Genomic DNA, 23,577 nt, shown 5'->3' on the forward strand with positions numbered 1-23,577 from the left:
CTTTGCCGTCGAATATTGTCGAAGTTTTTGTAGAAGGCACCCGCGCATATGCTCTTGTCGATGCCGGTGCTGCCGTTTCTGTTATAGACGTCACACTTTGCCGCAAGCTTCCAAACGTAACAACAACTCTTGACGACAACTCATTCGCTCTTACGTATGGAGTGAATGGAGACCCTGTTCGGTCTATAGCTGCCTTCACTGCTCGACTTATTATCGCTTACGAGCACTACATTGTTGAGTTTCTCGTCCTTTCAACCTGCTCGCACATCATACTTCGCTAGTATTTTCTGTCGTATAATCACGCCGTTATTGATTGTGCCAGATCTGAACTTGAGCTGTTCCTGTTGTTTGAGCAGTCCTACAAACTCACTCATCAAGCCGCACACAAGCTAGTCGCAGCAGAAGATACAGAAATTCCGCCGACAGCAGCTGTTCTGCTCCCCGTGTTCTGCAACAGCATATGTGATGAAACTGCATTCTTTGAGCCATCTCACCTCCTTCTAAGTCGGAAGCCACTTGTGCCTTATTCGACCCTCTCTATTTCGAATGGAACAAATGCTCTCTGCCTCACAAATCCTCTTCCGTACCACATCAAACTGCTCAAAGGTGAATCGCTTGGATGCGTGCAACCCATTGATATCGGCCAAATCTTTCCCGTGCTGCAAGATTCAGCTTGACGCCACCTCGACGTCGTCAGTGCAGTTAATCCTTCTGATTTACCAGCTGCCGACCTATTCGATTCGCCGATCGCAGACGGACTGTCACCATTTGAACGCTCTGCACTTCTTCAGCTGCTATACAAGTTCCGCGACTCTTTCGATGTCTCCCAACGTGCCATTGGCCGAACTTCTACCATTGTGCACAGCATCGAAACCGGCTCCAACTCGCCAGTGCGACAACGCCGTTACCGTGTTTCCACCGCGGAACGTCAAGTTATTGCTGACCAGGTTGGCGATATGCTTAAGCGCGACGTTATTCGCCCTTCACAAAGTCCGTGGGCATCCCATGTGGTTCTCGTTAAAAACAGGATGGATCTTTTCGCTTCTGCGTAGATTACCGGCGCCTAAGCAAGGTCACTCGAAAAGACGTGTACCCTTTACCTGAATTGACGATGCCCTTGATTGCCTACAATGTGCCGAGTTTTTTTCGTCGTTAGATTTGCGTTCTGGGTATTGGCAGGTGCCTTTAGCAGAGGCCGACCGTTCAAGCACAGCTTTCGTTATGCCTGACAATCTATATAAATTCAATGTCATGTCCTTCGGCCTCTGCAATGCTCCTGCCACTTCGAGCGCACGATCGACTCTGTTCTGCGGGGTTTGAAGTGGCACATTTCTCTGCTACTTCGACGACATTGTTCTCTTTGTGCCAGATTTTGCAACCCAGATCGAACGGCTCAACCATGTCCTGATTTGTCTGAACACACCTCAGCTGCAACTAAATCTCAAGAAGTGCTACTTTGCTGCACGAAAACTTACAATTACCGGTCACGTCGTAGCACAGGATGGTGCGCTTCCGGTTTGTGTGCAACTTTGCCTCTATAATTGCGCCTTTGACCCAACTTTTAAACAGTGCCTCCAATCTCTCGTCATGGTCTTCTGAGCGTTACCAAGCCTTCTCCACCCATCGCCGTTTACTGACGTCACCACTTATATTGCGCCACTGCGATCCTACGGCCGCAACCGAGCTGCACACAGACGCCAGCGGTGTCGGCCTCGGTGCTGTTCTAGCACAACGAAAGAATGGGTTCGCAGAGTATGCCGTCTCATACGCCAGCAGAAAGATCCCAAAGGCTGAGTCAAACTATAGCGTCGTCGCATACGCCAGCAGAGAGATCACCAAGGCTGAGTCAAACTATAGCGTCACCGAGAAAGTATGCTTGGCAATAGTCTGGGCACTTGCAAGTTGCGTCCTTACTTATATGGCCATACGTTTGATTTAGGTACGGACCATCATGAATTATGTTGGTTGTCTTCGTTGAAGGATCCGTCAGGTCCCCTGGCCCGCTGGGCTTTTCGACTTCAAGAGTTTGACATCCGTGTTATATATCGTTCCGGACGCAAGCCTGCCGATGCTGATGCGCTGTCGCGGTCACCACTATCCACCGAAAGTGCGTCCATATTCACTTTACACCACCCATTGTCAGCTCTTGACGTCGCCACCGTATCCTCTGCACACCATCTCGATCCCTGGATCGCTTCGCTTCTTGACGTTTTATCTGAGGCACCCACCCTTTCGACCACTCGAACACTGCCACGCCAAGCTTCGCACTTCAGTATCCGTGATGGCCTCTTGTACCGGCGCAATTAGATGGTTGGAAGTGGCTCCTATTTATCCCCAGAACGCTGCGCTCTACAATCTGCGCGTTCTTTTACTCTGACCCGCAGTGTGCTCAGGGGGGTGTCATTAAGACCTATGAACGCTTACGGAAAAGGTACTACTGGCGCGGAATGTTTCGCTTTGTCCGCAAGTTCATTCGCGGCTGCCACGAGTGTCAGCGATAAAAAATACACCGCATCCTGCAGCAGGTTTATTACAGCTCCTTCCATGCCCAGGCCGCCCATTCGACCGCGTTGCAATTGACATTTATGGTCCTTTACCTTTGACCACGGTGGGAAACCGATGGGCTATCATTGCTGTCGACCACCTTACACGATACGCCGAAACCGCTGCTCTTCCCACGGCGACAGCACAGGACGCCGCTTCTTTCATCCTCATTCGTGTTGGGATTCGACACGGTCCTCCTCTCGAACTCCTCAGTGACCGTGGCGGCGTAATTCAAGCACTTCTCCACCAGCGAAACATTGTACATGCTTGCAATAGCTGTTACATCTGATCAATCAAACTGGGACCTGTTTCTTCCATTTGCGACATACGCGTATAACACCGCTACGAAAGTTACAACCAGGTTTTCCCCTTTCTTCCTTCTGTACGGTTGCCAGCCGACGCACACTATCGACACGTTGCCGCCATACGCACTAGATGCTTCAGAGTGCACGCCCGTGTCGGAAGCCACCCGTTACGCTGAAGATTGCCGACAACTAGCCAAGCGCTTTACTTCAGCCGACCAACAACGCCAGAAAAACGCGCGCGATCATAACCACTCTCCTGCCGCAACATTCGCTCCTGGAGCACTTGTGTGACTGCTTGTACCACCTTGCGCCCCTGGCTTGTCATCCAAACTACTCCCAAATTATCATGGTCTCTACCACGTCGTCGAGCGTAGTTCTCCCGTAAACTACGTCATTGAACCTCTTACGCTGCAAGGCGACCGTCGTAGACGTTGACGTGATGTTGTTCACGTAGACGGCCTCAAGCCGTACTTCGACGCTCTTGTCCCCACCTGTTAGATCGCCAGGATGGCTCCTCCTTTCTCGATGGGGGCAATTGTCATGAAGAAAGGACGAGAATGACATCGCGATCATCATCAAGAGCGGAGGGCACGAGATCGGGCGCTCGAGCACCATCTTGTTCTCCCGACGTACTGTTCCAGGCTACCGTCTGTTTGTTGGACTCATCCAATAAACCTCCTTACAAGTGAATAAAGCTCTCTCTTACGTCTGCGTCACGTATTCGCCACCAGTTGCCTGCCTGAAGTAGCCATTTTTCGTTCAAGCGTCTATTGGTCTTTGTCCCTCAACATCACCAGAAGATTACCAGGCGAAATTGAATTCGGCAGCCTTGGTCTGGGACCTGGAGGGGTATTCTTTAAGAGTCCACCTTTTGAACTGCCCATTTCGGCCGCAGCTGATGTGCTGAGTGTTTAGAGCTGCACGAGCAAGGTGGAGATGAGCAGCCCCAGCCAATCATCGGTGGTTGAAATCGAAATTCCACTAGGTGGACTCTTACAGAATACTCCGCGTGGATACCTGTTCTGTTCGCGCGCGACATTACCGGCAAGATCTTGTTCGAATCACCTCAGCGTTGTGTGCCGTTCAACGATACTTGTCGCCACGGAGACTCCTCGCTTGTATGGATGGTCAAACACATGTTTTGTTCTTAACACTACCACCCATCTACTCAACCACGTCGCGGCGAACGAATCGGTGATGCACCTGAAGTTTTTTTTGTGTATTCACCTGAATGGTGCCAACTACTAACGCGAAGCCTGTCGCTTTGCGTACTCATGTCCTCCCATTGGAGCTATTCGACTTGGGCGCGATGCTTTCGAACACTGTATTGGAATCAGTAAATGAATTTGTTATCAATACCATTGCTGCATTGCATCCTGATCAGAACAACTTGGCTCTCCGCGGTTGTGGAGCACCATATTGACACGGAACGACATGAGCCTGTCCGCCATCAGCCGAGCCTTGTATCGCATTCCGAGCACAAAATTATAAAAGAACCCTTGACGACATGAGCCTGTCTGCCATCACCTGAGCCTTGTATCACATTCCGAGCACCATATTATAAAAGAACACTTGAACGACATGTTGAAACTCTCGTTAATACATAATGAGGTTCTCGAATCCGGCAGCATTGATGCCCTCAGGTTAAAGGTATGTGTTTATGGGCCAGTTGCCTTCACCCAATAAGATCACGTCCTCATGACGCCTGCGGCAAAAAGGACGTTGCACGTCCGAAGCCAAGGTCTGCGAGTGGTGGCGCTGGCTAACACTCCCAGGGTACTATTAAGACACATAAATGCCCAAGAAAGTGGATGGGTAAACGGTGCCGCGGTAGCTTAATTGGTAGAACATCGCACGCGAAATGCGAAGGTTGCGGGTTCGGTTCCCACCAGAGGCAAGTTGTTTTTTCATCCACTTCGATTTCCACTTATTATCGTTTCTTTATTTAGTTTATTAAGCACTAGTAATTTCCGACTATGTTGTGCTTATTGTCAGTGTTTGTTCGCTTCTTATGATACGTTCAAGCAGAGTACTCTATCCCTAAGCTGGGATCCTCTTGTTTGTTTAGATTATAGAATGCTGAACACCGTTGCGTGATTGAACGTCTACCCTTGATGAGTCTCGATGATCCCCTTGTTCAAAGGAGGCATGTTATTTTACATCCTTAGGGCTACTTTCAGGCCATTGGCATGTGCCAACGTGGCATGTATCAGATGCGAGGAACGCAGGACGTGCTGTTTTTGCGCTCGATTGAATGCTAAATCCAATTGGCTTTTACGACTGGTGCGAGAGCGCTTGGAATGTTGGTCAATTAACAAAGCTCAGGTGATAACAGTATAAAAAGAGTCGGTGCAGTAGTATGGCTTCCACAGCTTGTTTTATATTGAAGATAAATTTGCTACTTTTGTGCACACCCCAATAAATGCTGCAATACAGTCGCAGCCAGAAAACAAGGGCAAACACGAAAAAAACGCACGGGAAAAAGTAATCAGCCACAGGCGCATGCCGACTTAAAAATTGAGCACTGCTCTCCAGGCACTGTTTAGCAAACCTAAATGGTTAACTGCGCGCACAGATGGAGACAGAGTGAAGAACAAAGCTGCTCGGCGCTGAGCTGTGTCCTGTTCTTCCTCGCTCTGTCCCCGTCTGTGTGCGCTTTTAACCCTTTAAGGTGCTTTACCAATTAGTGCACCAAAGCATCCTTGCTTATGAAACGTTTAATCAAAACTGTAATTTTGGATGCAAGGGCAGTATGTTTAATTATTTGCTGGCTCTAGGTTAATGCATGCTTGGTCGCTTAACGCGATGCAAAAGGAAAGTACGTATCCAATCGGTGTTCATATCACACAAACTGAAGCTAATTAATACGAGCGCTTGCAACATGCGTTATCCTGAGAGGTGAAATATACGCTTGGCCGCACAAACTATCTTAGATTAATTCTGTGATTCCGGCTTCCCCAATTGTAAACCAAACTCTTGTATAATTATGATATGAAGATTACTGCCACTTATTTTAAGCAGTTAAAGCGATCTAATATTTTGATTGACCGTTGCTACCCCAGCTCCAAATTTAGAGCTCGTTCTTGCATTGCTTGATGAGAATGTATCTTCCATGCTATGCTAGTTTATAGTTAAGGTTCGCTTTTTATGTACTTCTTACTTTCTAGCTTTTGCCTTCATCTGACTGAACATTGATACGATGGTGCGCTCTCTAATTTTAGGCGATGTGTACGTGCGATCTGACTGTGTTAATACATTTACACTGTCATCATTTTCGCGCTAACTTGTAACCTAAGTGTCTGTGGATTATATTAAAGGCTCTAATAATTAGTACATCACTGCTTATTAGATACGCGTCCCAATCATGTTTTCGATGTCAAGCTGTCCGTCGCTGTTAATAAAAGGGGTGACTGCCTGCGTCAAGCTGCTCAGTGAAAATTGGCTGTCACGGCGCCTCTCCCTCCTTGAATAAAAAAAAAATGGAGCCAAATGAAAGTCAAAGCGTTCAAGTATCAGAAACACAAATCCTTTGTGTAGCAGTGTAATAAAGGCAATATAACTGATTACATTCTGCACAGCATTCCTCACCATCACGATTACGTGCCTGACAGTGAAGATGATCAGATGTGTTCATCCCCACCCCCTGAACTATGCGACTGTCAATTATACTGTCTCCTTGATCGGTTCCCTTAACTATGACACTGTTTGCTAGGGAGCCTAAATCCAAGCACATGACTACCATATAGACTGCGCTGTATCCAGCGCCGGCGCGCATCCCAGAATCTGGCTGATCCTGGAAATAATTAGTAGTACGCTACACCAGTTCACTCGGCGATACAGTGACAATGGAGATACACCAAACCCGCAACATTAGGAAAGTTGGCATAGAAATGTTTCCTTTATTGAAGGAATCGCGCTCTTGATGACGTATATTTGTTCCAAGAGCACATATAGGGATAATTTTTTGCATCACTGCGTCATTCCATAGAAAACAAGGCCTGCAGCCGTGACACCTGGAAAAAGCGTGAGAAAAGGTGCTGTGTTCATATGTGTGAACTTTCCGGCGAGAGGCCAGCAGCATATATCAGTATCAGCCATTAAATCATAGTCATGGTCATAGTCAGTCACAATCAGGGTTCGTAAAAAATTATCACTTTCCATGGTGGCTACAATGCGCTTGGCGCTACTCATATCCTTACCTGCCTTAACCTTTGTTGGCTGTTATCACATATTTACAATGTCGATATTTATTATTGTCAAGTGACAGGTGCGCTGTGTTTTCATCGTTGCCTTCAGTCTTCCTCCACCCAACATGTCCAAGCCTGTCTTGGTGAAATTTGATGAAATTCAGCAGAAACCTGGAACGAGCCTGCGAGCTGTCCTGGTCCTTGACCTTTCCAAGAGTATGAAGGTGAAAGCTTTTGCTTCCTACGCTATTTCATAATAGTAACTTTTTAGAATATTGCGCCAATGGAAAGAAATGAGTTCGAATTTTTCAAGTGACATTCTAGCTAGGTTTAGCGATTACTGGTCCGTAATTTCACATCATGACATGCTCTGCGGAAATATAAGCTCGAATAGCCTTGTTTATTAGGCAATCTTGTTTTTTGAGTATACGTAAAGCGGAGTACTTGGTACCATACCTGTACCTCATACAAGGCGCAGTGAACTACCGTGCTAGAGCCGCGATATGGTAGCCTTGTCTTTTTAAGGCTATAATACTAACGTCTACGCGGGCACATCGGCCGAACTGAACGACCCTCGGAGTAAATAAAAGAGTGAGCACGCAGTTTTCTGGCACTCAGTTACCCACCCGATTCCTCTGCGAAAGATAGGTGTGAGCTTTGATCTTGCCTAAAACTTTACGCAGTGCCGCGGAAGCTTATATCTGTAGGCTTCCGCTAATAATCGGCTAATATTTCACTGCAATATAAAAAAGTAAATTCTCTGTCTCATGTGGTGTCACACTCTAAAGATTTCGACAGAATTTACAAACCGCGCACCTCGCGGAAAGTTTTTAAGAACGATATCTCATGGTGCATAAGAAAGCGTTTGCACGAAGAGCTTTAGATGCGAATATCAAAACATGATTACAATGCAGAATCCTGTACCTAAATTGAGGCGAGTCTCATAGCTTTACAAAGGCTGAATGAAATGTGTTTCCATAATTACTGTTGATGCAGAAGGAACTAGGGTTTCTCGACACCAGCGGAAGATAGCGCACATGATTGGTTACATATAACATCCAACGCGCGGAGTGTTGATTGTACTTCCTAAATATGTCAGGGAAATGGGCTTCATTGTCTTCTCAGTGGCGTGGGCAAGTGTAATATAAATTGTACAGGTTAGCGTGCCTCAACCATCATGTCGCTTCTCTAGACATCGTAGTGAGGTCGCTTCAAATACATTTGCTCACTGTATTGCTTTTACGTGCGCCGGCGTGATTGATGGTGAGCCCCCGTGATGGGTGCAGGAGTCTCATGGCTGCTGATATCGAGGTAGTGGGTACGAGGCCCTGAGGCCGCTGAACAGTGCATCGCCAGGGCGCTACATTGACAGGTCCTTGCTCTCATTTTCAGGCTAAGTAGTGAATTATGCCTGTTCACTGTTTGGTGGGAATGGATGAAGTTCACGTCATTGAGTAATGTGTTCTTTTTCTGGAAAAACAGTCATGTAAAATTCTTCTCAGTTTTAGCAGACAAGGTATAGAGCAAAAAAAAATATTGAATTCGTCCTAAATTTGGTCTGTCCTAATTTTTCTGTTGAGGTACCGACATCGAAGTTGATTGCGCTGTTCTGGACGTGTGATTTCTCCTTGCCTTACAGAGAAGCCCTTTATGTCCTCCCTGTGCCGTCGTTGTCCGAGTTCGCTAAATCTATCATCATCATCAGCAAAGAATCGAGCGTCATCGTCATTCCAGCGCAGAGTTTCACTGTTGTTGACACAGGGAGGCCGCGTATACCGGGGGCATGAGCCATTCATTGTCTTACGTGACTGATAGATTTAATTTTGCAGGCATTTAATTTCGAACATTCCCAAACGGCAATACCGCGCGCATGCTGCTACCACGCCACGGTGCAATCTGAGACGTCGATCGCAAACGACAGCAGCAGACTGCCGTCTCACCGTCACTGACGTCGTTCTCTCCATCGCAGCCGAATGTTTATGTAACCTCATTAAGAAACACAAAGACGTCAATCATCAAAAGAATTGCCGCGCCCGCATCTCCAGTGGTGAACCATGCGCCCACTACAAGGAGCATTGGATTAGGGGTTCCACACATTCCATCCCAGCTAAAGCTATGGAAAGGTGACGAGTAGGGCGTACTCCTCAGGAAAAAGCTGCCTACCGCGAGCGTCAGCGGGAATTGACTCGTGAACGAGTTCTTCGTCGTACGGCCGATACAGAGCTGTGCGCTACAGAAACCTCACGCGCAAAAAAAAGCACTGGGAGAACCTTAAAAAAAAAAAGAACTCCTAATGTATTCTTGCCACGCGATGCACGCAAAACCAAATATGCGCCTAAATAATGGTGAAACAAAATATATACAGCATAGACTGCTTGCGAAGTTTTACTTGCATTGTGCTCCACTCGGCGTAACTAACACAGCTTCGCCGTTTGACCGTCTTCACGGACTGCAAAGGGTGGTGACTTTATTGGTGTATGACTGCCTTTAGAGCTACATGTGGAGGTGCCCTTAGTGCTTGTCAATAAGCCGCACGACCTGTCCCCGCTTTTTTATTTTGTAGGGAACTTTCTGTTGCAATAGTCATGCCCAATTGAATTAAATCAATTATATTCCCGCCTTCCTAGACGACCGCATATGCCGGACAATTTTTGAATTTAATGCCGTCTACATTGCAGGAACACAAAAGACTGGAAACCCTAAAAGATGTTCTCGACGGCTTCCTCCCCAGTTTGCTCGACGACTTCGTGCAGCTCGCCATCGTCACGTTCAGCACCGTCGCGAAGGTCCTGCACCCCATGATGGCTGTCAATCACCAAACGGTAGAAGGCTTTCGAGATGCTGTGAAGAACATGTCGCCGGTGGCCCGTACCTGCATTGGGTGTGGACTTCAGCGCGCTCTGGAGGTACGCATTTATGTCGTCTTGCATTACCCATCTTTTTAAAATTCAAACAGGAGATGTCCAATATAAACAGCGATAGTGTTAATCATTCCTATAGAAATTAACAGCGTTTGCCTCCAACGATAACTACCGATATCATTTTCTTTGGCCTGGTAGTTGTAATTACTAATAAAGAAATCGAACGCTTCCTCTATGTACGACAAGTAGTAGCTAGCCTGACGCAATAGACCAGAAACACGAGTTCTGAATGTGTTTCTTGGGCATACCTCGCGGGGATTAGAAATGTGCTTTCCCAAAACCAACAGGCACCAACAGAGGTGGGTGCCCATTGGCTCTCGCCGCAGGCCACTTCCGCTAGCATGGCGGCCCCCAGGGACGCGGTCTCCGCCGCTGCCCCCAAAATTTAAGTTTACTTACGTTCCGCCGCTGGACTGCCGACACGGTGAACCCAATACAGTTCTATGATGCAGCAGTGGGCACTTACAACGGTTTGGTGATAGGAGCGCGCATCACTTGTATTGTGATGTATGCAAGGCACCTGAAGAAACGTGAAACGCCTCATGAAGCGTCTGTGCAACGTTGCGCTAAGCTTGTGTGCAGGCATTTGACAACACTACACCTCGCTGCCGAAAGCCTTGTCGCTCCGTTTTCAACGACGCTGAAAAAACATTCATGCGTAAAGCGCACACGCGCCAGCGAAGTGGAAGAAGACGGCAGCGTTATCACGGGGCCATGTGTTCATGTTACAATTCAAAGTGCATATTTCCGAGAACACTAGTACGATCAGGTAAGACTTAACGCTGCATTCTTTACGCGGAGCACGCGCTTGTCCAAAACAATTCCCTTCCGCACAGACTTACTGAGTACATGCCACACAGAATGAGAATTGCGCATATAGTTGCAGGTGTGCGCCCATAAGCTTTGAAAGCGTGCTTCAAACCATAAGCACTTTCTTGGTGCCTTGCCATGCCTCTTGCCTGAATTACATGACCATACTAGCGTTCTGGAAAATACGCACTATGAATTGCAACAAAAACTTGCTGTGTCATCATTATTGTTGTGGCCTCGAAACATAGCTCCATAATCCAGCCGCCGTCTTCTTCCTTCTCGCTGGGACGCGTGCCCACTTTCCACACGAGTGCTTTTTCAGCGTCATTGAAAATGGATCGCCAGGCTTTCGACAGGCCGGCGTAGCGTTGTCAAAAGCCTGCACACAAACCGTGCGCAGTGTTGGATAGGCGTTTCTTGAAGCATTTCAAGTTGCTTCACGTTCCTCGGATGCACCAAAAAGCAAATTTCCCGCGCTCCAATAATCAAATGGGTGTCAGTGCCCTCTGCTGCATCGCATTCAGCATGGTGGCAGGCCATCGTCGGAGCGTAAACAAACCTAAATCTCAGAGACTAAGACGGAGGCCGTGGCCCTGGGTGCTGGGATCATAGCGGAAGTGGCCTGCGGCGAGATCCAATAGGCGCGCAGCTCTGAACCCCCTGCGCCAAGAGGATGTGTTCTCCATACACGCGGCCGGGTCGGTGTATCGTTAAACCTATGTGTGACGAGTACAGAATCCGTGCTGCGCTGTCCTTTCGCGGCGTACTTCGCGTTGATACCAGCGGCTGCACGAAGGTCTATTCGCTCGCTGCTGCTGCCGCGTTTCCGCGCTTAACAGCGTTTTGACAGCGAGTTTCCGCGGTCATCGAGTGAGATATCTTCACGTTGGCTTCTGCAAACGTGACATCGTGCCTCTAAATATGTAAGTACGCGTATGTTCTCAAGCTTATACGGCCGGTAACAAGTTCACCTTGCTGTCGACTAATTTGATATCGCAACTGATCCTTAGCCTTTCGGGCGAAACTGCGGCTATTTTTTCTACATACTAACGATTATTTACTTGTTTATTCATTTACAGGCTCAATATTTGCACAATATTTTTACTCTCACTTCTAAGACATAGTAGACAGACATATGATTGATGAAGTTTGGTTTATACAATGAAGCATGAATTATGTACATAATGCAACTATTTCAATACATGCTAATTTCGCATGAAGGTTAAATGTATATTTCTATAACGATATTTGTTTCCACATAGCAGACATCAAAAATGCTAAGCAGTGTCTTCAATACACTTGCTACATATTGGTAGGGAAATGAACAATGTTACTAAAAGATAAACGTACAGGATAAAAGCATCCATTTTCTCAATAATTTATGTAAGTGAACGTGTAGATGATTGTGATTGAAAATAATTTTTTTATTGATTCCATCATATCTATAAGGTGAAGAAATCAGGTTCTGATAGCGGGCTAGTTATTGATATGGCTAGTTCAACTCGCGCACAACACAGAGAAACAACGGAAAGTGTAAAGGTTTCGTTAGTGCAAAAGTAGTGCGTTATGTGCATGTCCATATGGAGTTTTGTGGGATGTAGAAAAGAAAACCTATGCTGAGGCGCCTATATTTTGTTTGCTGTGTTAGTGTAGGAATTTTCCGCAAGCTCATTTTGCTCGAAGCGTCGATATTGCGTGTTGCGGTTGGGAATGTGCTTAGTCGAGAACGCTCATTAAGACTAGGAGTGTCCTAAAGCACCCAAGGTCAGTTGAAACTGTCAACACCTATATTTGACCCAGGCGATGACCTGACGGGCTCAAAATTGGAGACGTTTGGGGAGACATTTGTGTTTCTAGGTTGACCGAAGATTGCGTGGTTTAAAGTTATGCCTCTATCGATAACAGCAAGTTTTTTGTGAAGGTTTCTTAAGTTCGAAAGAATTCGAAATGTTCTCACATACAAAAAAGTTTGATGCATGAAGTCTACTAGTGTTTGATGAAAAGGTCATTTATCTAGCGTAATAAATTAAGAGGGCGGCCTAGTTAAAACTGTCTGCTCAGAGTTGCTGAACAAGCGCGTTATGAAATTGCGTACGGTACCACAGCGGCTGTGTCACGTTCACCGCATTGGCGCAAGGACCGCTAGGTGGCGGTGCAATGCTGGTGCGAGGGGACGGCTAGAGACAGAATAAAGGTATACGCGAACGCGAAATCTCGGACGCGGCACCTCCTCTGGATGAGTGAACCAACAAGGGGCATCGGAACGCTATAAGGCCTCGCTTGATAGATCGTAGATTTTCATTAGGTGGAGCAGTTGTCTCCTGGCAATTTTCTGCCGAACACCAGCCGCTTATTTCACACCACCGACCTTCAATAAGTTGTGTTATCTTACGGAAATTGGGGCAGAGGGGTGCGTAATCCCTCCTACGCTGGAGGACCAGCGCCGACGCCTCACAACCCCACCTGTCACCGCCGTGAACAGTACGAACATATGGACCTATGGACAAAAGCCTGTCACCCTTGACATCGGCTTGCAAAGAACACCCAGATGAATCGTTTTGATAGCGCGAAACGTGTGGCAATTATTCTTGCGGATTTATTCTGGCATTTTAAGCTTGTGGTCGATTTCCACCGTAGCCGTCTACTGGATTACGAGACTAACCTATCGGTTCAAGGCGTCACATTCCGTTTGCCACTCTTGCGGCGCGTACAAGCACATGCCAAAGCCTCTCCAACAGGTTCTTTATTTCTCGAAGAGTTTACAGATCTCTTCCGTGTGCCTTGTTTTGAAGACGCGGTGCATGACGTAACCTATCACATTGGGGTTTAGGGTGTACTAGTTCTTGCAAGTCCTCGTCGTCTTGCTCCGGACCGTTACTAGATGGCGCGGCGGCGAAAATTTGAACATATGCTCGAGCTCGGATACGTGCGCCCATCACCTGGCCCATGATCATCCCCGTTACACATGGCCCCCAAGCCAATCGTTGACTGCAGACCGTGCGGTGACTACAGCACCCTCAACATATTGACAGTACCGGATGGGTACCCCATCCCAAGGATTCTGGACTTCTCAAGTTGCTGCCTGGGTGCACAAGATTCAGCAAGATAGACATAGTCATGGCATACCATCAAATACCTCTGGAACCTTGCGATGTACCAAAGACAGCTATAAGAAGACCTTTGGCATGCTAGAGTACCTCGTGTTGCCATTCGGTCGGCGCAACACCGCACAAACGTTTCAACAATTTCTTGATCAGGATCGCCGTGGTTGTGCTGCTGTTTCGCATACATCGACGACATCCTCGTCTTGCGCGCTTAAGCAGACGACCACGCACTTCACTTGCGCCAGGTGTTTCACCAAATACGGGAGTACGGGCTAGTCGTGAACGGCGCGAAGAGAGAGTTTTGTGTCAGTGCACTGACCTTTCTTGGCCATCGCATCGACGCCCGCGTGATATCTCCTCCTGCCGTTCGTGTAGAAGCTATAGTGCAGTTTCCACGACCTACGACCACAAAGTAACTAAGACAATTCCTTGGGCTTAGCTATTATGATCGGCGGTTCATTCGTCGCTGCGCTGTCCCCTTGCGACCACTTAACGCACTCCTGCCCGGTCACATAAAAGCAAACGGCCCCATCTCCTTTACAGATGACGCTGAGAAGCCTTCGAGTTCCATCAAGGAAGCTTTCACCAATGTGACTCTATTTGCACATCCCATCGCAACGCCCTGATGTCACTCACAGTGGACACCTTAGACGTCACCGTCGGTAGAATGCTGCACCAATCGGCCCATAGAGTGTGGCAGCCGGTGACATGCTTCTTGCGAAAGTTCTGTCAAGCCGAGCGCTGATATAACACTTTCTCTCGTGAACTGCTGATGGCCAACTCGGCCGTAAGGCATTTTCGGCGCCTTCTCCAAGGTCGGCAAATTTACATCCTACCTGACCACAACCAATTCTGCCCCCACTGCCCTTGAGATTTGTTAACTTGCCTGCATATTTGAATTTACGAGCGACATTCGGCATGTCAGCGGCACAGACAACCCAGTCGATTTTGCAGCTACGGCTAAAGCACAGCGAAAGCAAAGCGAACTTCAGGCCTTACGACTGAAGGATAGTTCCCTCCAACTTCCAGGCGTCCACTTTCCAGATAGCGATATTGCCTTGGTTTGCGATGTCTCTACAGGTTGTCCTCGCCGCTACGTTCTGTCACAATTTCGCCGCACCGTCTTCAATGCCACACATTCCTTGTCGCATCTCGGTGATCGTATATCTGAATACTTCGTTATTGCTCGATACCTGTGGCCGCGCATGATTATCTACGTCCGACGCTGGACATGGGCTTGTGTCCAGTACCAGCAAAAGAAAGTTCTGCGCCACACCATCAGTCCGCTGGGAACCGTCGGGCCTTCTGACGTGCGCTTTACCCACGTGCACATCGACCTGGTGAGTCCATAAGAAGGCTTCCAGAACAAAGCCCTGTGGAACACCTCATGTTACATTCACAGTTGAGGACAAAGTGGAATTAAATGAAACGAATTGCGAGCGAGAGTTAACAAAGCTAGATATCCAATCGATCAGTAGAGTATGATTTATTATTGCGTTTAGTTTACTCATTAGCTTGTTGTGTATAGCCGTGTCGAAACGTTTAGAAAAAGTATACAAACAACGCATCAGTTCGATTGCCAATGTGAAGATTTGTAGCAATGTCATGTGAAAATTCTACCGGTTGTGTTGCTGTGCAGAAACCACGACGAAATCCGTGTTGTATGTTGAAGAGAATTTTATTCGATTTGAGGTATTCTATTATGGGCTACTGCATGATATGTTCTAGAAGTTTTCCGGAATTGGAGGTAAGCGGTAGAGGTCTATAGTTAGAAAAAAATTGCTTATCACCAGTCTTATACAGACGCAGGACCTTGGCTGGCTTTCAAGAATGGTGGACGATGCCTGAAGTCAACGATTTGGGAAATATGGCCGCCAAATGACGTGAAGACAAGAGAGAGTATGTTACTAGAAAATTGTTCGGAGTATTGTCAGGACCAGTGCAATCCCTTGTGTCTAAATTGAGAATCAAGTTTAGGATGCCATTTTCACTGATTACCACATCGCCGATAGAAAGGCTAGGATTAGTATTTGAAGTAGTCATGATTAGTATTTGAAATTAGGAAGGCCCACTAAACTTGAACAAGGACACTCCCTCACCAAAACAGGAATTGGCCTTCCTGGTGCAGTATTTGGCCACAACATGCCTAATTGAATAATCTCCTCAATGAAATGGCCCTCAGTCGCCAGTGGCTGCGGAGCATCTGACCAAGGGGGTGGTCAGACTTGCAACGCAGCAGAGGGTGCTCAGAATATCTGGGTCCGGACAGGCCGCCAATGGAAACTGACCCTTGCCACAATTAATACCCGAACCCTCTCGAGTGAGGCAAGCTTAGCAGGTCTCTTCGAGGAACTATCAGACATTTGTTGGGATATTATCGGCCTTAGTGAGAATAAAAAACCAGGTGAGGCTTATAAATTGCTGAATAGTGGCCAAATCCTCTCTTGCAGAGGCCTCCCTTATAATAAGCAATACGGGATAGGATTCCTAAGCGATAAAGACATAGCGGGCAACATTGACGAATTCTACACTATGAACGAGAGGGTAGCAGTAGTCGTAATCAAACTCAATAAAATGTATAAATTAAAGATAGTACAAACCTACGCTCCAACGTACAATCACGACGATGTGGAAGTTTTATGAGGATGTTGAATTAGCGATGAGAAAAGTGCAAACGCGGTATACAGCACTAATGGTGGACTTCAGCGCAAAAGTTGGGAAAAAGCAGGCGGGTGAACAGGCAATTCACAACTACGGTGTCGATTATAGAAAGCTAGAGGTAAGATGCTGGTAGAATTCGGAGAAAGGAATAAACTGAGAATAATGAACACTTTTTTCAGGAAACGTAGCAACAGAAGATGGACCTGGGAAAGCCCTAATGGTGAAACAAGAAATGAAAAAAAAATTCATGCTCTTTGCCAGTCCCAGCATAGTCCAGGATGTTCAAGTAACAGGTAGGGTAAAATGTAGTGATCATAGGTTAGTGAGCATCATTATCCACCTCAATTTAACCAGAGAAAGAGCAAAATTGGTCAAGGAAAAACAGCTCAACTTAGAGGCAGTAAGGGCAAAAGCAGACATATTTTGGCTGGTACTTGCACGCAAATTTGCAGCCTCAGAGCAGAGAGATGATGATGATGATGACATAGAGGTAATGAATGAAAACCTAACTAGGCTGGCTTCAGCGGCAGCAGTTGAAGTGGGAGGCAAGTCACCAAGGCAACCAGTAGGCAAGCTCTCCCAAGGAACAAAGGGCCTAATAAAGAAACGACAAAGAATGAAAGTGTCCAACTTAAGAGATTCGCGGAACTGTGGAAACTGATTAACAAGGCAAAAATAAGTGATAATCGAAACTATAAGTGAGAAAGACTGAAGAAGCCGTGAAAGATGGACGTAGCCTGAAATCAGTGAGAAGGAAACTTGGCATAGGACAAACCAAGATGTATGCACTGAAAGATAAGCTGGGTAATATCACCAGCGATCTCGAAAATATAGTAAATGCAGCGGAAGAATTCTATACTGACCTTTACACTACCCAGATGACTCAGGAGCGCTCTATTCAAAACAATAATGAACAGTATACAGAAATTCCTCCTATAAGTAGTGGTGAGGACAGAAAGGCCTTGCAAGGCAGAAAACGGGGAAAAGTGGCAGGAGAGGATGGAATAACAGTCGATTTAATCAAAAATGGAGGAGACATAATGCAAGAAAAACTGGCGGCTCTCTCTACGAAATGTATATCGACCTCAAGGGTCCCAGAAAACTGGAAGCATGCAAACATTATACTAATCCACAAAAACGGTGATGACAAAGAACTAAAAAATTATAGGTGATTAGGCTACTTCCAGTATTATATAAGATATATATTAAAATAATCTCCAATGGAATAAGGACAACACTGGAATTTAGTCAACCAAGGGAGCAGGCTGGCTTCCGGAAAGGTTACTCTACAATGAATCACATCCATATCATTAACCAGGTTATCGAGAAATTCGCAGAGTACCATAAACCTCTCTATATGGCTTTCATAGATTACCAAAAAGCATTTTATTCAGCAGAGATACCAGCAGTCATAGAGGCATTGCGTAATCAAAGAGTACAAACCGCTTACGTAACTACCCTAGAAAATATCTCCAGAGATTTCGCAGTCAGCTTAATTCTACACAAGAAAATAGAAACATACCTAAAAAGAAAGTGGCCGCACAAGGAGACACAATCTCTCCGATGCTATTTACTGCGTGCTTAGAAGAAGTATTCTAGCTATTAAACTGGGAAGGCTTAGGTGTAAAGATCGACGGCGAATAGCTCTACAACCTTCGGTTTGCCGATGACATTGTTCTATTCAGCAACAATGCAGACGAGTTACAACAAATGATTGAGGACCTAAACAGGGAGAGTGTAAGAGTGGGACTGAAGATTAATGTGCAGAAGACAAAGATAATGATAAATAACCTGGCAAGGGAACAAGAGTTCAGCATCGTAAGTCAGCTTCTAGAATCTGCGGAGAAGTACGTTTATCTAGGTCAGCTAATCGCAGGGAACCCGGACTATGAAAAGGAAATTCAAGGAAGAATAAAAATGTGTTGGGTCGCGTACGGCAGACATCGTGAGCTGCTGAATGGAAGCTTACCGTTATCATTGAAAAGGAAAGTATACAATCACTGCATTTTACCGGTGCAGACATATGGTGCAGAGGCTTGGCGGCTGATAAAGAAGTTTGAGGACAAGTTAAGGACCGCGCTAAGAGCGATGGGACGGAGAATGCTAAGCATAACGTTAAGAGACAGCAAGAGAGCAGTTTGGATCAGAGAGCAAACGGGCATAGACAGGAAGGAAGGAAGGAGGAAGAGACAATATTCTTATAGACATTAAGAGGAAAAAATGGCGCTGGGCAGATGATGTAATGCACAGACTAGATAACCGTTGGACCATTAGGGTAACAGAATGGCTACCAAGAGAAGGGAAGCGCCGTAGAGGACGGCAGAAGACTAGACGGAGAGACGAAATTAGGAAATTTGTGGGTGCTATTTAGTCGGTTGACGCAGGACAGGGGTAATTGGAGATCGCAGGGTGAGGCCTTCGTCCTGCAGTGGACATGAATGGGCTAATGATGATGATGGCGATGATGATGATAGTATTTGTGAATACCGGGAGATAGTTGTTGTCGTGCGTGAACACTGATTGGAAGTACACATCAAAAGCGTTAGCTATATCGGAGGGATCAGAAAAATAGCCGTGTCGTCTTGGAAACTGTAGCAGTTTTTTTGGTGTGATAGAAGTCTAGAATTTTCGCGGCTTCGAGTGTAATAATCGTGCTAGTTCAACTTGAAAATAAACGTTTTTAACTGTTTTCATTTTGATACGTAGTTCTTTCTTAGCAGTGGTAAAAGGAATGATAATGCCAGGATTACGTGCCTTTTTCAATAGGCGAAGACGAAGAACACAATGTGATATGGGCAGTATACTGCGATTTATCCATGGAATCTTGTCTTGAGGGAAACATAATTACCAATGCGTAGTTTTACGATGAGCTCAAATGCATAGATTAATGCGTCAACGTTGTCATGTAGACCGAATGATTGGAAGGAATCAAAGTAGAAGCTGAAGTGTCTGTTAGCGTATCCGTCCTAAATAGCATCTGCCAGGGAATTGACGAGCTGCACTACCAACGTTCCGACGCCCGCCAAAACATTCAGAACGCCGATTCCGCTTCGAGCATCGCGCTTTCTCCCGACATGACCAAGTCGACCCTCCCACAGCATGTCAAAGGTTTCATTCGCGAAGGGGTGGCCAGGCAGCACTCGCTGCTGCCTCACAGCGACGCACCTACGGCAGCTTTGCCTCCAATGCTGCAGCAAACCATCCGGACTCAGATATCTGAAGCGCTTCCTGCAGCTGCTACGACCCCCTCCCCCCCACCCAATCCTATGAGTGTGCCGCTGCTCCATACCGACTTTGCCACTCATCCTACGCTGCTTCCGCTCAGTTATGCAGCCGTGGTTGCACGGTCACCTGCGGCACCCGTGTCCGTGCATCCGGCTTCATTTCCAGTTGCCCGACAGTCACCACAGTTTTTTAGTCCCACCGAGACGTGGCGTACTATACACAACCTGCCTATCTGCTTCGCCTGCGGCATCGCTGGCCATGTGGCGCGCTTTTGTCGCCGACGCGCCCCAACTACGCGTACCACCTTTAACACGCGCAGCTAAACGCCAGAATACGCTGCCACGCCTCGATTTTCACCGCGACGTCTTGATACTGATCGCCGGTCAGAAACTCGGCGTCCCCTTCCCCTCGTCGCCGTTCGATTTCACCCGTGCGTCATCTAGCTCCCCCTGAAGAGGGAAACTGACTGGCGCAGTTCCCGAGGCAAGAACTGCAATGCATCGACGTTTTCAAGACCTCATTCTTCGTTGCAAAATGTTATTACCATTTTCGAAGTGGGAGTACCCGCAGTGGCACTAGTCTATACCGGAGCAGCCGTTTCCGTCATTCACGAGAACCTTTGTCACAAATTACGAAAAGTGACTACAGCTCCCTCTGGCCTGGCACTCGCCACTGCCAGCTCGCAGCGAATTCACCCTTCAGCTGAATGCACGGCCCGTGTCATCATCAACGACGTTCTCTACATAATCGAGTGTTTCGTGCTACTATCGTGCTCTCACGACATCATCCTTCGCTGGGATTTCCTGTCACGTCGCCATGCTTTCAGTGACTGTTCGCGGGCAGAAGTGTCGCTTTTACCACTATGTGAATCAATGCTGACCAGCTCTCATCACTTTGCCGACAAACTCATTGTTGATGACGACACAACCATACCCCCTGAGTCGTCGATGGCTGCTGTCCTGCCGTCTGATGCCGCATCCAACGCCACTGTAGCATTCACGCCGTCCGATTTGTTTGCTCAGTGCAAAGGCATTGTTCTTCCGTTTGCCTTGCTTATTATAACATCTTTGTCTACTGTGATTCTGGTCATCAACTAGTACCAGTACCCGATCAGCCTTCTGCGTTGAGAGACCGTAGCATACTTCCAGGCTGTCGACTACTTTGACGATCTCGATGTTCCTACCGACTCCCTTCGTCACACTGACGCCATCGCTTCGGTCTCAGATTTATCAACTTCAGTGGGTTTTGACAACGCCATCGACCCTGCTTTTTCCCCATCGCATCGCCGCCAACCTCTCACTCTCCTTCACAAGTTTCTCTCTTCTTTCGACTGTCATCAGACGTCATTGGGCCGCGCCACCGGTGTTTCTCACAACATCGGCATCGGTTCCCACTCCCCCTTGCCACAGCGCGCGTATCGTGTCTCCGCTGAAGACCACCGAATCATCACAGAGCAAGTGGACAACATGCCTAAACCTAGAGTCATCCGTCCCTCTCAAAGTCCCTGTCTTCACCTGTTGTATTGGCTGTTTTGTCGACTACGGACGCCTAAACAAGATAACGAGAAAAGACGTTTATCTACTGCCTCGCATCGATGACGCTCTCGACTGTTTACAAGGCGCAGAATATTTCTGTTCCTTGGATATGCGCTCTGGCTACTGGCAAGTTCCTATGGCCGAAACTGACCGTCCGAAAACCGCCTTCGTTACACCCGATGACCTCTACGAGCTTAACGTCATGCCCTTCGGGCTGTGTAAGGCGCCTGCTACATCACAGAGCAAGTGGACAACATGCCTAAACCTAGAGTCATCCGTCCCTCTCAAAGTCCCTGTCTTCACCTGTTGTATTGGCTGTTTTGTCGACTACGGACGCCTAAACAAGATAACGAGAAAAGACGTTTATCTACTGCCTCGCATCGATGACGCTCTCGACTGTTTACAAGGCGCAGAATATTTCTGTTCCTTGGATCTGCGCTCTGGGTACTAGCAAGTTCCTATGGCCGAAACTGACCGTCCGAAAACCGCCTTCGTTACACCCGATGACCTCTACCAGCTTAACGTCATGCCCTTCGGGCTGTGTAAGGCGCCTGCTACTTTCGAGCGTATGATCGACACCATCCTTCGCGGACACAAATGAACTGTTTATGTTACCTCGACGACATAGTCGTCTTCTCAACCGATTTTCCGACACACCTCGCTCTCCTGCATGAGATTCTACAGCTTAAGCTCAAAAATTGACGTTTCGCTGCGAGCAAGCTAACCATCTTGGGTCACATTACGTCGAAAGACGGCGTCCTGCCCCACCCAAACAAGCTCCGCGCCGTTTAAGACTTCCCAAAGCCCACGTATATCAAAACCCTCGTATTTTTTACTGGCCTATGTTCCTATTTTCGGCGCTTCGTACGGAATTTCGCATACATGATGGCGCCCTTGACAAGTTTAATTTCTGCCAGTAACGGCATAGCAGCGTGGTCACCTGAATGTGATCCAGCATTTCAGCATTTGCGCCACTTGTTGACCTCACCACCGATTCTTCGTCACTACGATCCTGGTGCTCCCACGGGAGTTCATACTGATGCCAGCGGAGTTGGCCTTGGCGCCGTCTTAGCGCAACGGAAAGCTGGCTATGATGAATATGTCGCCGCCTAAGCGAGCCGTACTCTAAAGAAAGCAGAATTAAATTACTCCGTCACAGAAAAGGAGTGCCTAGCGATCATGTGGGCACTAAGCAAGTTTCGCCCATACCTTTACGGTCGTTCTTTAGCAGTAGTTACTGACTACCATGTCCTTTGTTGGCCTTCGTCCTTGAAAGACCCGTCGGGACGCTTGGGACGTTGGGCGCTTCGCTTGCAAGAGTACGACATCCGTGTTATGTACCGCTCCGGTCGCAAGACGCCGACAAAGACGCCTGATATAGCGTCTTTGTCACCTTCATCGTCCACACTGTCACCGTTGGCCATCACTGACATGCTCACAGAGCAGCGCAAGGACCTAACACTTCTAATGCTACTTGACTACCTTGCCGCTCCGTCTGACACCCTTTCGACACGAGCACTGCGTCGCCATGCAACCCACTTTTTCCGTGCGGAACAACATTCTATATCGCCGCAACTACATGCCCGATGGTCGGAAATAGCTCCTTGGCATACCTCGTCATATGCGCTCTGACATATGTGCGTCTTTTCATGCTGATCCCTCCAGCGCTCACGCCGGCGTCCTCAAACTTACACATGGTTGCGCCAACGCTATAATTGGTGAGCCAAGTACAACTTTGTGCAGAAGTACATTCAGTCTTGTACTACATGCCAACAAGGCAAGACACCTACCCAGGGTTTACCAGGACCGTTGCAGTCGTTACCGTGCCCATGCTGTCCATTTGACCCCGTCGGCATCAGCCTATACGGCCCTTTTCCCTGTAGCGGGTGTGGAAATCTGTGGATAATCGTCGGCGTAGACCACCTTACTCGCTACGCTGAGACTGCAGCTCTGCCAGGATCGACCGCCCGTGACGTTGGTTTCTTCATCCTTCGAAGTTTTATTCTTCGCCACGGTGCTCCGCGAGAACTACTCAGTGATAGAGGCCGTGTCTTCCTGTCGGAGGGCGTCCAAGCCCTCTTCGCTGAGTGCAGGATAATTCACCGCAAATCGACCGGGTACCATCCCCAAACCAACGGTTTGACCAGGCGGTTCAATCGCACTCTTGGCGACATGTTGCGGATGTACATTTCATCCGATCTCTCCAACTGCGACACCGTACTGCCTTTTGTTACGTTCGCATACAACACCGCGACGCAAGCGACAACGGGCTTCTCCCCCTTTTT

The 23,577-nt window shown here is 47.5% G+C and overlaps 1 protein-coding gene across 1 annotated transcript in view; it reads left to right on the top strand.

Moving 5' to 3' along the window:
• The window catches only part of LOC135907508 (calcium-activated chloride channel regulator 1-like), a 177,139-nt gene that overhangs the window by 64,613 nt on the left and 88,949 nt on the right, over positions 1–23,577 (top strand). Inside the window, exons 7-8 of the mRNA XM_070520903.1 lie at positions 7,146–7,260; positions 9,715–9,942. Of these exons, the coding sequence (XP_070377004.1) occupies positions 7,146–7,260; positions 9,715–9,942 (343 nt within the window). The remainder of the gene's footprint in view (positions 1–7,145; positions 7,261–9,714; positions 9,943–23,577) is intronic.

This window comes from Dermacentor albipictus, chromosome 6 (assembly GCF_038994185.2).
Source record: "Dermacentor albipictus isolate Rhodes 1998 colony chromosome 6, USDA_Dalb.pri_finalv2, whole genome shotgun sequence".
Classification (NCBI taxonomy): Eukaryota; Metazoa; Arthropoda; class Arachnida; order Ixodida; family Ixodidae; genus Dermacentor; species Dermacentor albipictus.